Source organism: Trachypithecus francoisi, unplaced genomic scaffold, assembly GCF_009764315.1.
Source record: "Trachypithecus francoisi isolate TF-2019V2 unplaced genomic scaffold, Tfra_2.0 Lachesis_group5, whole genome shotgun sequence".
In the NCBI taxonomy this organism is placed as follows: domain Eukaryota; kingdom Metazoa; phylum Chordata; class Mammalia; order Primates; family Cercopithecidae; genus Trachypithecus; species Trachypithecus francoisi.
The window spans coordinates 4106762-4122828 of NW_022681470.1; the positions used below are offsets into that span (position 1 = coordinate 4106762).

Here is a 16067-nt window from a genome sequence, read left to right on the forward strand (position 1 = left end):
GCCTAAATCACTGCTTCTCAAACTTGGCTGCGCTATGGAATTATCTGGGGAGTTTTTGTTTTTTTTTTAAATAATTATATTTTTTATGTAAGAAAGTTGACAATTTGACAATTCAGATAGGAGAAAAAAAACCACCTCCAATCTATTCCTAAAAATAATCACTGATAACATTTTTGTTATTCTTCTAGAATTTTTAACACATATATAATTTTTACCTTTAAAACCATTGTTATTTTATAACTTTTCGAATTTAGCAATATGTTACTAAATTGTTCAATTTATAGATCTATGTAATTTTTTTGTCATTATTATACTTTAAGTTCTAGGGTACATGTGCACAACGCGCAGGTTTGTTACATATGTATACATGTGCCATGTTGGTGTGCTGCACCCATTAACTTGTCATTTACGTTAGGTATATCTCCTAATGCTATCCCTCCCGCCTCCCCTCTCCCCACAATAGGACCCAGTGTGTGATGTTCCCCTTCCTGTGTCCAAGTGATCTCATTGTTCAGTTCCCACCTATGAATGAGAACATGTGGTATTTGGTTGTCTGTTCTTGTGATCGTTTGCTGAGAATGATGGTTTCCAGCTGCATCCATGTCCCTACAAAGGACACAAACTCATCCTTTTTTATGGCTGCATAGTATTCCATGGTGTGTATGTGCTACATTTTCTTAATCCAGTCTGTCACTGATGGACATTTGGGTTGATTCCAAGTCTTTGCTATTGTGAATAGTGCTGCAATAAACACGTGTGCTTGTGTCTTTATAGCAGCATGACTTATAATCCTTTGGGTATATCCCCCATAATAGGATGGCTGGGTCAAATGGTATTTCTAGTTCTAAATCCTTGAGGAATCGCCACACTGTTTTCCACAATGGTTGAACTAGTTTACAGTCCCACCAACAGTGTAAAAGTGTTCCTATTTCTCCACATTCTCTCCAGCACCTGTTGTTTCCTGATTTTTTTAATGAGTGCCATTCTAACTGGTGTGAGATGGTATCTCATTGTGGTTTTGATTTGCATTTCTCTGATGGCTAGTGATGATAAGCATTTTTTCATGTGTCTGTTGGCTGTATGAATGCCTTCTTTTGAGAAGTGTCTGTTCATATCCTTTGCCCACTTTTTGATGGGGTTGTTTGTTTTTTTCTTGTAAATTTGATTGAGTTTTTTATAGGTTCTGGATATTAGCCCTTTGTCAGATGAGTAGATTGCAAAAATTTTCTCCCATTCTATAGGTTGCCTGTTCACTGTGATGGTAGTTTCTTTTGCTGTGCAGAAGCTCTTTAGTTTAATTAGATCTATCTGGGGAGTTTTAAAAACGATTGATGCCTGGGACCCCCACTTAACCGCCCCACCCAGAGATCCTGATTTAATTGGTTTTGGGTATAGCCTGGGCGTCCAGATTTCTTAAAACTCCAAGCAATGTAACCAAAATTAAGAATCTTTAACCTGGCCAGGTGTGGTGGCTCATGCCTGTAATACGAGCACTTTGGGAGGCTGAGGTGGGCGGATTGCTTGAACCCAGGAGTTTGAGACCAGCCTGGGCAACATAGTGAGACCCTGTCTCTACAAAAAATACAAAAAGTAGCTGGGTGTGGTGGCGCGTGCCTGTAGCCCCAGCTACTCGGGGGGCTGAGGCAGGAGGATCACTTGAGCCTGGGCTGTCAAGGCTGCTATGAGCCGAGATTGCACCATTGCACTCCAGCCTGGACAATGGGAAGGAGACCCTGCCTCAAAAAAAGAAAAAAACTTTAACCACTGCAATTTCCTCCTGACTCTCCACATTCAATCTTCGCCCCATGCTGCTCCCCACCCTGCCCCTCCTTTTCTTCTTCACAGTTAGAGTAACATTTTAAAAATTTTTTTATTTCCATAGGTTTGGGGGGAACAGATGGTATTTGGTTACATGGTAAGCTCTTTAGTGGTGACTTGTAAGGTTTTGGTGCACCCATCACCCAAGCGGTATACACTGACCCAGTTTGTAGTCTTTTATCCCTCACAAAATGAAATTGTAACCATTACTTCTGCCCTCCTTGAAACTTTTCAGCAGTTTCCCCTTATTCTCAGACTAGAGGCCAAACCCTGAATATGACCTGTAACCTCTTTCTTACTCTGGTCTTGCCGTCCCTCCACCACACCCTGCTCCATGATCCCTCCTGATTTCTATACTCCAGCACACCCTTATTTTTTTTAGTTCCTCAAACGTGTCATGCTCCTTCCTGCCACAGGGCCTTTGCACATGCTGTACTCTCTGTGAACCTGTTTCCCCACTCTTTGCCCAGTTAACTTTTGGCTTATCCTTCAGCTCTTGGCTCATCATTTCCTAAGGGAAGCTTTCTCTGACTTACTGTACGCTCCTATACCCCCATATAAACTCTGCTTTGTAGCATTTGAGGCAGGTAGACTTTTATGGTTATTTACAGTTATTTATTTTTTAGAGTTGGGGTCTTGCTATGTTGCCCAGGCTGGAGTGCAGTAGTATAATCATAGCTCATGCAGCCCCAGACTCCTGGGCTCAAGTAATCCTCCTGACTCAGCCTCCTGAGTAGCTTGGACCACAGGGGCCACTACGCCCAGTTAATTTTTAAATGTCTTCTGTAGAAGTGGGTTCTCACTGTGTCACCCAGGCTGGTCTCAAACTCCTGTCCTCAAGCTATCCTCCCACCTCGGTCCCCCAAAGTGCTGGGATTACAGGCATGAGCCACCACTCCCATCCATGGTTATTGAGTGTAGAAATCTTGTGTCTAGTTTTGCTTCACGTGGTATTGCTAAAACCTGGCACATTGACTGGCACTTAAACAGGCCTTCAAATTATTTACTGAAGGGATACGTATGAGTAAGTGAAAGTGTTCTTGGCATCAAATATATCACCAAGTCCAGTTGATGCCACCCCCAAAATATCTCTGGAATCCATTTACTCCTCTTTATCTTCCCTGCTGGTCCCAGCCACCATCATCTCTGGTCTAACCCACTAAATTGTTTCTCAGTGGTCTGCCTGAGAAACTCTTCCCCTCCATTTTCGCCTCCAAACAGTGTCTTAACAGCAGCCAGAGGGCGGGCATGGTGTCTCTCACCTGTAATCCCAGCACTTTGAGAGGCTGAGGCAGGCAGATCACAAGGTCAAGAGATTGAGACCATCCTGTCCAACACGGTGAAACCACGCCTCTACTAAAAATACAAAAATTAGCCGGGCCTGGTGGCACGCGCCTGTAGTCCCAACTACTTGGAAGGCTGAGGCAGGAGAATTGCTTGAACCCAGGAGGTGGAGGTTGCAGTGAGCTGAGATTGTGCCACTGCACTGCAGCCTGGGCTACAGAGCAACACTCCGTCTCAAAAAAAAAAACCGCAGCCAGAGTAATACAAATAATGCCATTAAAATATAAGATGTCAGTCTTCTGTTAAAAATCCTTCAATGTCTTACTAGTGCTCTTAGAATAAAATCCAGTTGCCTGATCCCTCTTAACTCGTTACCCACCAAATGACACTGGTCTCCTTTCTGTTCCTCAAATATGCCAAGCCCTTCCCAGCTTCCAGGCTTTTGCACTTACTGTTACTTTTGCCTGAAATGCCCTTTATATGACTCATTCTTATTTTTCAGGGCTCAGCTAAAATTGCATAGACATTTTCCCTGACTGCCCTATTTAAAGTAACTTCCTTTAGCTATCCTCATCTCCCTGCTTATTTCCCATATAGCACTACCACAATCTATGATTTGAAAAAAAAAATGCACTTGTCTATGATCTATATCCCCCACCAGAATGTCAGCTCTGCGGAAGCAGGTATCTTATCTTCCCTGGTCACTGTACTCGGCAGATAGCAGTGTCTAGTTCATAATAGTTGCTCAACAAACAACTAAATCATACTGGAGTCACCAGCTTCCAGCATGGACCCCAATGATTCTCGCCCCCTGGTATTCATGCCTTGTGTAATCCTCTGCACACTGCTTTAGAGCTGACTGTATGTGACTAACAGGATACATCAGAAGTGACAGTGTATGACTTTTGTTTTCTGTTTTTTGAGACAGAGTCTTGCTCTGTCACTCAGGCTGGAGTGCAGTGGCATGACCTCAACTCACTGCAACCTCCACCTTCTGGGTTCAAACATTTCTCCTACCTCAGCTTCCTGAGTAGCTGGGATTACCAGCATTCACCACCATGTCTGGCTAATTTTTGTATTTTTAGTAGAGATGGGGTTTCACCATGTTGGCCAGGCTGGTCTCGAACTCCAGGCCTCAGGTGATCTGTCTGCCTCGGCCTCCCAAAGTGTTGGGATTACAGGTGTGAGCCACCGTGCCTGGCCAAGAAGTGTCAATGTGTGACTTTTGAGCCCGGGTCATAAAAAGCATTGCGGTTTCCACCGTGGTCTCAGATTGCTCTGTCTAAGGGAAGCTAACTGCCATGCTGTCGGGACACTCACACAGCCCCATGGAGAGACCCACGTGGAAAGGCACTGAGGTCTCCAGCCAACAGCGAGCACCAGCTCAGCAATCATGTGTGTGGGTCCCCTTGGAGGTGGATTCTCCAGCCCCAGTCAAGCCTTCAGGCCAGACTGCAGCCCCCACTGACATCTGACCAAAACCTTAAGAGAGACCCTGAGCCAGAATGCCCAACTGAGCAGTTCTCAAATTCCTACCCACAGAAACCATGAGAACAACAACAAAAAAAATCATTAATGTTTTCAGTCATTACATTTTGGAATGATTTGTTACTCAGCAATAGATGACAAATAGACATTCAATGCGTAATTCAATAAATGAAGGATGAATATATAAATAAAAATCATCTCTAGAACTGGTCTAGCTTCAAACCTCACTAAATAGGGGACTGTCTGAAGCTGTTTCTCCTCTTATGGTCCCCAGGCTGCACCACTTTCTGGTACCGTGTTTTTAATTGTCCCTAGATCCCAAGTTGACTACATCTCTTCTGCCTAAATCCATTATTTCTATCAGAAGCATCACCAATGTTGCACAAATGAGAGGGTGCAGAGTTGTCTTTCATTTCTCTCCATTTCTTTTTCTGTTCGCACTGTCCTTTTTCACTCCACATGCTCTGCCATATGAGTCTTCTTTCCATTTCACCTGTAACCTCCCTCATTTAATTGAAAAGCATGGGCTTTGGAGGGTAACATATCTCCTCTTGGGCTGGACTGATGACTTACCAGCTACTTGCTTGAGTAGACTTTTCAAAGTCTCAAAGCCTGTTTCCTCTTCTGCTAGATGGGGCTAACAATAATTCTACTACTACCTAGTTCACGGGGACTGTTACCACTAATTGCAGCGAGGAGTGTGTGCACGTACGTGTGTGAGTATGCCACTTAGCGCGGTTCTAGGCACATGGCAGACATCCTTAAATCCTAACAGCTGTCCTCAACAGTGGACTCTGATTCTTCATCTTACAGAGGAGCAAAAAGGTTCAGAGAAGCTAAGTATGTTGCCCAACACCACGTAGCTAGAACGCTCCAGGCCTGCAGTGTTGTGATGCCTGAATCCTGTCCAATGCCTCATACCGCTCACACTGTATCACTGCAACAGTGAGCTGCTCTTCTCACCTGCAGTCCATGCCTTCTCCAACCCATCCTGAGCAGAACTGACAGACTCATGTCCTCTGAAGCTGACTGGGTCACTCCCTTGACTGTGATCCTACAATGGCTCTGGTTGTCCAAATTCAGCTTCCCACACTCCTTCAGCTGCTCTTCTGTTCGGGTATTCTCTCCTACTACTCTGCCAGTCCGCATGTCATCTCTCACTGCCCCTTCTACGCTGCCCAGTCAAGCCAGTATTTGCCTCACTGGAGTCCTCTCCACTCCCGTACATGCCTCACCCATCCTGTGTACTGTCCCTAGTTTCAGGGTCCCCATCTCTGCTGTTCTTGTTTCTTCTCCACTGTGCACACCTGACCCATCAAGGCCCAGCTCCTGTCCCCATTCCTGCACACTGCTCTTCCGGCTATTCTAGGTCCCAGTGATCTCATTTTTATTTTTTATTTTTTTGAGATGGAGTCTCGATCACCCAGGCTGGAGTGCAGTGGCACAATCTCAGCTCACCGCAACGTCCACCCACTGGGTTCAAGCGATTCTCCTGCCTCAGCCTCCCAGGTAGCTGGGATTATAGGTGCATGCCACCACACCCAGCTAATTTTTGTATTTTTTAGTAGAGATAGGGTTTTGCCATGTTGGCCAGGCTGGTCTCGAACTTCTGACCTCAGGTGATCTTCCTGCTTTGGCCTCCCAAAGGGCTGGGATTACAGGCGTGAGCCGGCGTGCCCAGCCTCATCTTTCAACTCCTGCTCCCCTATTTGGTATTTAGTCAGTCCCAAGCTTCATCTTCCCAATTGGATTGTGAGTTCCCTGCAGGACTGAAATCATCTCCTGGACTTTCTATGAACTGGCACAATATATAGTAGATGGTAAGCATTTCATTGCTTTGCTAACATTCATTTAGCTCCATAGGTTTGGAAAGAACTAAAAACTGTTTTCTAAACTAAGCAAGGGAGAACACCTTTTGTGTCTGTCTGTCTGTCTGTCTATGAGATCTCCTCATAGCAGAGGAGTTGCAAAGAAGGTCCTGTTGAAGGTCACTTTGGAAACTGGAGGCCCACCTGGATTTCCTCATGCAAAGGAAACAGATTTCAAACTCCCAGTTGGTCTTGAAAGGACAACCTGCTCAGCCAGTTCTGTGGGGACTGGAACCCCACTGACGTTTTCTGATCCCTTCTTTTTAGCCCCTCCTCAACCCCCAGCAACTTCTGCCGCCCCAAGCTTCATAGTTCCTTCAGCCCTAACCCATGTCCCACGAATCCCCGGCTTCCATTGCCACAACCCTCCCCAGGGTCCCCTGGGACGGCCACCCCCACCACTCTGCACACCCTCCCAGCACCTCCTTTCCCAGTGACCCTGACCTCAGCTCCAGCCTCCTCCCCAGTCCTTGAGCTCCCGCTGTGGTCAGGCTCCAATCTTCTCTGAGCCTCCAGAACCCAGCTTTGCCCTGCTTGAAGCCTCTCATCCCAAACCCCTGCTGGCAACCCCTGGCTCCCCTGGCAGTTCCATCTATGGCCACCCCTATCCTTGGCTCAACTCCCCCAAGACCCACCTCTCCTGCCCAGTCCTGCTCTTCTGATGCCTGTATTCGCTATTCCCGGGGGCCCAGGGGCCCAGCCCAGGCATTCCATATTTTAAGTAAATAGAAAGTGACTCTCTTTAAAGAAAACTATTAAATAACTAGCAGTACAGGTGACACTCAGGTGTGACAGAGGCTGTGTATCTTCCAAGTCAAGCACAGCTTGAAATGACCTGGGGCTGAATTCTGCTTCTCCTACTGCCTAGCTGTGTGGCCTGGGGCTGAAATCTGCTTCTCCTACCGCCTAGCTGTGTGGCCTGGGCTCGTTAATAAACTGCCTCTGACTTGGCTTTTCCTACGGTAAAGCTGGGAAAATAGTAGGACTTTACTTCAGGGAGCTGCTTTCAGGACTAAATATGTGCCTACCACAGTGTAAGAGCCTCCAAAATATTGAGATTTACTCATTTTAAAAGTCTGTTGGCCAGGCGCAGTGGCTCACGCCTGTCATCCCAGCACTTTGGGAGGCCAAGGCAGGCAGAGCACTTCAGGTCAGGAGTTCGATACCAGCCTGGCCAACAGCGTGAGAACCCGTCTCCATCAAAAATACAAAAATTAGCCAGGTGTGGTGGTGTGGGCCTGTAATCCCAGTTACTCGGGAGGCTGAGGCAGGAGAATCGCTTGAACCCAGGAGGCAGAGGTTGCAGTGAACCCAGATGGTGCCACTGCACTCCAGCCTGGGCGACAGCGTGAGACTCCATTTCAAAAAAAAAAAAAAAAGTCTGTCAATGAAGTAATTCATCCCAAGAACTAAAATTCAAAGCACCAATGACAGCAGGAACACAGCAATGTTTAAATTGGTGTCTACATGTCCTCCCCCAAGGTCCTATATGTCGGGAGCCTCAGTCCCTTTCAGTATTTATTTAATTTATTTGAGATGGAGTTTTGCTCCTGTTGCCCAGGCTGGAGTGCAATGGCACAATCTCGGCTCACTGCAACTTCTGCCTCCTGGGTTCAAGAGATTCTCCTGCCTCAGCCTCCTGAGTAGCTGGGATTACAGTCACGCACCACCAAGCCTGACTAATTTTGTGTTTTTAGTACAGATAGGGTTTCTCCATGTTGGGCAGGCTGGTCTCAAACTCCTGACCTCAGGTGATCTGCCTGCCTCGGCCTCCCAAAGTGCTGGGATGACAGGCGTGAGCCACCGTGCCCAGCCCCCTTTCAGTATTTTTTTACATGCTGCAGCCTCACATATTACAAGGGGAATTTAGAATGTCTGAAACATACCTCCAAATGTCAAATCATTGTTGTAAAGTTTGAAATCAGGAATAAGAAAAGTTCCGTTAACACTATGTTTAGGCACAATAATGACTTTGTCATGTGACAAGGGACTCAGTGAAGACCAGGTGTGGTGGCTCACACCTGTAATCCCAGCACTTCGAGAAGCTGAGGCAGGAGGATCACTTGAGGTCAGGAGTTTGAGGCCAGCCTGGGCAACATAGTGAGACCCTCATCTCCACAAAAAAAATTAAGCAATTAGCTGGGTGCAGTGACTTACGCCTGTAGTCTCAGCCACTCAGGAGACTGGGCCAGGAGGATTGCTTTAGGCCAGGAGTTCAAGGCCACCCTGGGCGACATAGCAAGACCCTGTCTGTAATTTAAAAAAAAGAGTGGTCAGACTTGAGACCGTGTGTTAAAAAGGATATATGCATTTTCATCCCTGAAGTCTCCTCTGCAGGAAACTAGATAGGGAGGAGCCTTGGGAGGCCCTCTAAATTCTTCCTGCACGCAGAAACACACACACATATCCACGCCTCCAACTCGACTGGTCCCAAACAGGCTCCCTGAGACAGCGAGCCCATGGGAGATGCTGATCTGTGGCCCAGACAAGGTTAATCTCAGAGAGTTAAGAGCAGTTGGCCTGACTTACCAATCTCATAGAACGGCAGAGAATAGTCTCTTTGGTAAGTGGTTTCTTTACACCACGGCTCAGCAGGCTTTGAATGTCTTCGAAGGCAAATATATCGAATGAGCGTTTGTTGGTCTAATTGAGGCTGATAGTGGTATTTTCTCTTGGGTGGAATTGTCAAGTCTATGAGCGGTCTAAATGGAAACAGAAACAGTTTGCTGAAAACCCAGTAGAAAAAAGCAGTCCATTTTCTTATCAGCTGGAATCCATTCCCTGGAAATGGCCATGAGGCTAACAAGAGAGTGTTGACAAGACTCCCATAGCTCTACTACTACTACCAGCCCTGGCAGAGCTGTAGTAGATGGTTCAGGGACTTCTGTTCCCTGTTCTTCCCTTTAGCATCCCTCCTTCTCTCCAATGACAGGTCCTAGGAGGTGATGCATATCACACTCTCCACTAGACCTGCCCGTGCACAGCCACTCCCTGTGCTCCAAGGTCCCTGGTGCCCTTTCCCAGTGTAACTGTTCTGTGGATGTTTGTTGCTTCAAGGAACCAGTGCAGGCCTGGAGTGGTGGCTCACACCTGTAATCCTAGCATTTTTGGAGGCTGATGGGGGCAGATCGCTTGAGCTCAGGAGTTCGAGGCCAGCCTGGGCAACATGGCGAAAACCCGTCTCTACAAAAAAATACAAAAAGTAGCCAGGTGTGGTGGTGTACACCTGTAATCCCAGCTACTAGGGAAGCTTAGGTAGGAGGATCCCTTGAGCCCAGGAGGCAGAGGTCGCAGAGAGCCGAGACACAGCCTGGGTGACAGAGCAAGACCCTGTCTCAAATAAATAAATAAAATAAAAAAGGAATCAATACATCTGGTTAGACTAACCACTATGTGCCTCTTGGGGTTTGATGGACTTGAAATCAGTTATAACCTTCCTGTACCCCTATTCAAATAGGTATCCCTTGGAAAAGCAAAGCAAAGAACAACCAAAATGTAATGGCAAAATATCGTTTGTGGCAGTATACTTTCACTGGTCCAGCTTTGGTGACATATATTAAGACCTTGAAAATCTGCACATATTTTGTCCCAACAATTAGGATGTCAGCAAAGACTTAGCTCTAAGAATGCTTGTCCAAGTGTTTTTATGATAATAAAAAGAGTGGGATAGCTTGCACGCAAAAAAGTAGGAAATTATTTAGACAACGACACAGAAATATGTGGGAATGCCACGCCACCATTAAAAATGATGCTGTACGGCTGGGTGCAGTGGCTCACGCCTGTAATCCCAGCATTTTGGGAGGCCGAGGTTGGCAGATCACCTGAGGTCAGGAGTTCAAGACCAGCCTGGCCAACATGGTGAATCCCATCTCTACTAAAAATACAAAATTAGCTGAGCGTGATGGTGGCCACCTGTAATCCTGGCTACATGGGAGGCTAAGGCAGGAGAATCACTTGAACCCAAAGGCAGAGGCTGCAGTGAGCCGGGATCGCGCCACTGCACTCCAGCCTGGGCAACAAGAGTGAGACTCATCTTAAAAAAAAAAAAAAAAAAAAAAAAAGGATGCTGTAGTAGGATTATAACTTTTGAAATGGAAAAAAGTCCACAATACGTGTTTAAACAAAGGTTTCAGTTGAATTATTCATTGAATTGAATTGAATTCATTCAATTGAATTAAATGGATAAATCATATGGTATGTGAATTATCTCAATGCAGCTATTACCAAAAATAAAAAGGTTTCAAAATACCCATCCCATCCTATTTTGATGTAGATCTGGATGATTCTGCATGATTATCTTTGGGTGATGATATTGTGGGTAACTTTCAATCATCCGTTTTTGATTGTGAATGTTTTCTAAATGTTCTCATACACGTTTATGTTTTTAAACTATAAAATAGGTGAGATGAGCTCCTGTTGTTGTGAAAACTATTGAGATGAGCTGCTGTTTATGTGAAAACTATTAAGTGTTAGCTGAGATTTAGGAACATCTAAATCTAAAGGGCGTGATAGCCTTCTGTGAGTTTATCGCTGTGAACTAATCACACAGCGTCACAGAGGAGACGAAGACTGCTTCATCATCAGTTATGTGTGCCTGATTGGGTGACCTCGACTGTGACGGGCCTTCTTTAAGAAAGAGCGTGTTCTTCTTTAAGAATGGAGTGGCTCTGCCTGACGTTCAGAAAAAGCAAGAGCAAGTATCTGACCGTGCTCGTGGGGTACTGAACGGGTTGAGATGCTGGATGATTGGAAGGTGCTCTGTTGTGGATGGGCCTAAAGAATCATTGAGAATACCCACCCACCTCTACTTGTTCTTATTTCATGCTTATCAGGTACGTGACCTTGTAAAGTAGGTGCCTTAAATGATGGTGAGGGTACTCCTTTTCCTACGAAAGAATGTCTCCCGCTGTCAATCAAAACATTAGCGCCGGGGGAATGCATCAGTCTCTTGTGAATTCGGATTCTGTGTGACCATCACTACCAATCTAGTCACTTGTGTGTCACTGATGGCTCTGAGTGCCGAACCAGCCCCTGGTGACTGCTCCTAGATTGCCTCTGCTGGACTGCCAGCCTGCCTCTACCTTTGACTGGGTGTTTCTCTAGCACCAGAATATTCTCCCTTTTCAACTAATACATCAATGCCCTTCTGAAGACAAGACTTTCACTCAAAGGAAGGACTCTAATACTGAAGGACATCAAGTTGGTGGAGGAATATATCTGGGGAAGGTAAGCCGTTAGACACCTATCAAGTTATACCATAACTACAATAGCTGAACTTAGGTCTCGTCCTGACAACGTCATTATTTCCTAGTTGTTGTTTTGTTTTGCTTGTCTTCTTTTTTCTTCTTAACTAGAAGCTTAATGAGCTCATAGACTGACATTTGCATTGAGTTTTCCACTTAAGGCTAACCTTGGGCAGGCACAAGTCTTTCAGATCAAGGTTCCCTTTAATTGAGCCATCCTCTGGTAGGACTGATATTTGGGTGCCAGGCGAGGTGGCGGTGGGAAGTGGAGGAGAGTGATGTCAGAGTTCACACAACATGGAGGGTGTCCTGTGGAGTTGGGCCATGAGCAGCTCTGGCAATGGGGGTCTGTCATTTCCTTTCTTGTCTATCCTCTGGCAGAAAACATAGCCCTAATAGTTTAACATAGTATGGATTTGAGTTAGAACAGAGTCTTGAACTGGGAACCAGAAAATGTAAATGGATTCAAGCTCAACTTTTTTTTTGAGTTTCACTCTTGTTGCCCAGGCTGGAGTGCAATGGTGTGATCTCGACTCACTGCACCCTCTGCCTCCTGGATTCAAGTGATTCTCCTGCCTCAGCCTCCCGAGTAGCTGGGATTACAGGCATGCACCACCACGCTTGGCTAATTTTGTATTTTCAGTAGAGACGGGGTTTCTCCATGTTGGTCAGGCTGGTCTTGAATGCCTGACTTCAGGTGATCCGCCCGCCTCGGCCTCCCAAAGTGCTGGGATTACAGGAATGAGCCACCGTGCCCGGCCACCAAGCCCAACTTTTATACCAACTAACTGGGTGACCCCAGGCCAAACATGTCACCTCTCTGAGCTCCACTTCATTCATCTAATTAAAACAAAATGGCCCTTAAAGCTACTTCTTGTTTGATCATCGATTACATTTAGACTCTGCACTGTGTGAAGCCACACATGCTGTGGCTCCCTTCTTGCATGGAGGATACCCAGGAGCCAACTATGTCACAGGCAATTAAGAGAAATGTGTAATATATACTAGATGTTGAGTCAAAGGATAGCAAACATATGTCGAGTGCTTAAAATGCTCTGGAATGTTACTCCAGTTATTTTATTTAATAGATAAGGCAATTGATATGTGGATAAGAAATGAAAATTGCCCAAAGTCAAACATTTTGTAATTTATTCTACTTCCTGCTTTTAACCCCCGTGGTTTCCAGCCTCCTCTAACTAGAAAATAAGGTCAAAATGCCTGTGGGCTGGGTGCAGTGGCTCATGCCTGTAAACCCAGAACTTTGGGAGGCCAAGGTGGGCGGATCACTTGAGGCCAGGAGTTTGAGACCAGCCTGGCCAACATGGTGAAACCCTATCTCTACTAAAAATACAAAAAAATTAGCTGGGTGTGGTAACATGTGCCTGTAGTCTCAGCTACTGGGGAGGCTGAGGCACGAGAATTGCTCGAACCTGGGAGGTGGAGGTTGTGGTGAGCCAAGATCTTGCCACTGCACTCCAGCCTGGACAACAGAGTGAGACCTTGTCTCAAAACAGTAAGATATAAAGTAAGAATAATGTCATCACTCATTAAAAACAAAAGTAAGAGTTTGGTATATTTCCTTCCAAACCTCTTCTATCCGTTAAATAATACTTATTTTTGCTGTCATCATTATTATGAGGAGTCTTCCCCCTGCCCACCACTTTTTATCATTGTAACTTTCGTGACATTCTTGGAAATTGAGACTGAGGAGGGTATCTCACCTGGGAGCTCTCTTTGCACCGTGATCAAAATGGAGTCTTGCCAGCTGCCCAGGGTAATAGCCTTGCAGGTCTCTTCCTTGGTGAGCAATGAATATACTAGGGCAGAAAGTGAGAAGGTGAGAAGAAAGCCACTCTTACAACTAGTTCATTCCAGAAGAATGCCAGCTGCGGCATAATACAAAACGTATTTGGTCTTTGTCCCCAGTTCCTGGCACTGAGCCCCAAAAACCCGTGGAATTTCCTGGTAAGAGTCTTTTTCATGCATAACGAGGCCTTTTCTACCATAGCTAAGTGTATGGGCCTTGCAGGCCTCCCTCCTCCCACCACAACCTCCCGCATCTGTAATAAAATGTTATTTATGTTCAGGATTCATAAGGAAATATTTAATGTATCAGGTATTAAGTTCAAAATATTAGGAAAAAAGAAATAAGTGGATATACAAAACCAGTAGGTGGGCAAGCATATTTCTGGAATAAAATAAAATCAAATGAAAAGAAAAATAAAATAAAAATAAATAAAACCAGTGGGGCAAATGTTGATAACGGTTGAAATGTGGGAATTGGGCTGGGCGCCGTGGACACCTGTAATCCCAGCACCTTGGGAGGTCGAGGTGGGCGGATCACTTGGGGTCAGGAGTTCGAGACCAACCTGGCCAACATGGTGAAACCCCGTCTCTACTAAAAATAAAAAAATTAGCTGGACATGGTGGCACATGCCTGTAATCCCAGCTACTGGGAAGGCTGAGCCAGGAGAATTGCTTGAACTCGGGAAGCAGAAGTTGCAGTGAGCTGAGACTGTGCCACTGCACTCCAGCCTGGGCAACAGTATGAAACCCTGTCTCACAAAAAACAAAAACAAACAAACAAACAAAAAAACGTGAAATGTGGGAATCCGTAAATGGAGGGCTCTGTCTGAAAAAAATAAATAAAAATAAAAATAATAAAAGAAATGTGGGAATTGGTAAATGGGGGCTCATCATACTATATTTTTTTACTTTTGATGTTTACAAAATTTCATCTTTTTTTTAACTGTAACAACTAAGTCTGTAAAGACTACATGTGAAGCAGCACTGTGATGTCAAAGCACGAGGTGCTTGCAAGCCTAGGAGGGGGACTCAAGCCCTGTCTAGAGGCTGAATTTTGAGGTGTTTTGGGAGCATCACTGAGCTAATGTGGGGACTGGAAGGGAGTGCTTCTGTGGGGTGAACGTAAGAGGGAGTGGGACGGGGGTGGGTGGTACAAGTGGAATACAGCAGGGCTGAAGGAGACCAGGCTGGAGGGCAACGGTGTGCAGGTTTTACACCTTAAAATACACCTATTTTAATTTATTTAATTAATTATTTATTTATTTATTTTGAGATGGAGTCTCACTTTGTCACCCAGGCTGGAGTGCAGTGGCCCGATCTTGGCTCACTGCAACCTCTGCCTCCTGAGTTCAAGCGATTCTCCTGCCTCAGCTTCCTGAGCAGCTGGGATTACAGGTGCCGCCACCACGTCAGGCTAATCTTTGTGTTTTGAGAAGAGATGGGGTTTCACTATGGTGGCCAGGATGGTCTCAAACTCCTGACCTCAAGTGATCTGCCCACCTCGGCCTAGCAAAGTGCTGGGATTATAGGCGTGAGCCAGCGCCTGGCCAGAAATACATCTCATTTTATAGTACATTGCTTTTCCTTTTATATTATAGTTATACAACTATAATGACATAGGTTGGTGTAAAAGTAATTGCGGTTTTTGCTATGACTTTCAATGGCCATTACTTTCAGTGGCAAAAACTGCAATTACTTTTGCACCAACCTAATATTTTTAAATTATATGTGGTTGGTTTATATTATTTACAGATTTTATTTCCGAAGAATAGCAGAGATATTACAAAGTATCTGTTATTTAAAAGGGGGTTTTGTGTCTGAAAGTTTGAGAACTACTAATGGAGGTGATAGGAAATCTTTGTGAGGTTTGTTGTTGTTTGTTTTGTTTGCTTTTAGAGATGATGTCTCACTCTGTTGCCCAGGCTGTAGTGCAGTGTGATCATAGCTCACTGTAGCCTCTAACTCCTAGGATCAAGAGGTTCTCCTGTCTCAGCCTCTTAAGTAGCTGGGAGGGACTACAGGCATGTACCATGTGCATATATATATATATATTTTGTAGTTTCACTATGTTGCCCAGGCTACTTTGTGAGATTTTAACAAGATTCATGACATGATATAGAAAGATCTTTTTTGATGGCAATGTGGAAAACAATTTTTTTTTAAAGACAGGGTCTCACTATGTTGACCAGCCTGGTCTGGAACTCCTGGGATCAAGTGATTCTCCAGCCTTGACCTCCCGAAGTGCTGGGATTGCAGGTGCGAGCCGCTGCACCCAGCCAGAAAACAAATTTGAAGACCATCTGACTCAAAATAGAAAGACTGCTTAGGACATGATTGTAGTGCTTTATGTGGGCCATGATGAAGCTCTGATATGATGGAAATGTGGATGGAGAGGATAGGGCTGATTGAGGATATTTTAGGAGATAGGATGGAGGAGGGTAAAAGACAGGGAAGTGTCCAAGACAAAGCTGCGTCTTCGAGCACTGGAAAGAATCCCGCCTTTCCCCAAGAGAGGGAACACAGTAAGTGGCCATCATTGGGAAGGTGACTTTATTGAGTT

General features: G+C 45.2%; 1 protein-coding gene across 2 annotated transcripts in view; it reads right to left on the bottom strand.

The window, feature by feature from the left end:
* CUNH1orf100 (chromosome unknown C1orf100 homolog) overlaps positions 1-16067 on the bottom strand; it is a 41291-nt gene that overhangs the window by 4986 nt on the left and 20238 nt on the right. For both annotated transcript variants that reach the window (XM_033197679.1, XM_033197680.1), the window contains 2 exons: positions 13423-13518; positions 8988-9160 (listed from right to left, as the gene is read on the bottom strand). In XM_033197679.1, coding sequence (XP_033053570.1) covers positions 8988-9160; positions 13423-13518 — 269 coding nt within the window. The remainder of the gene's footprint in view (positions 1-8987; positions 9161-13422; positions 13519-16067) is intronic.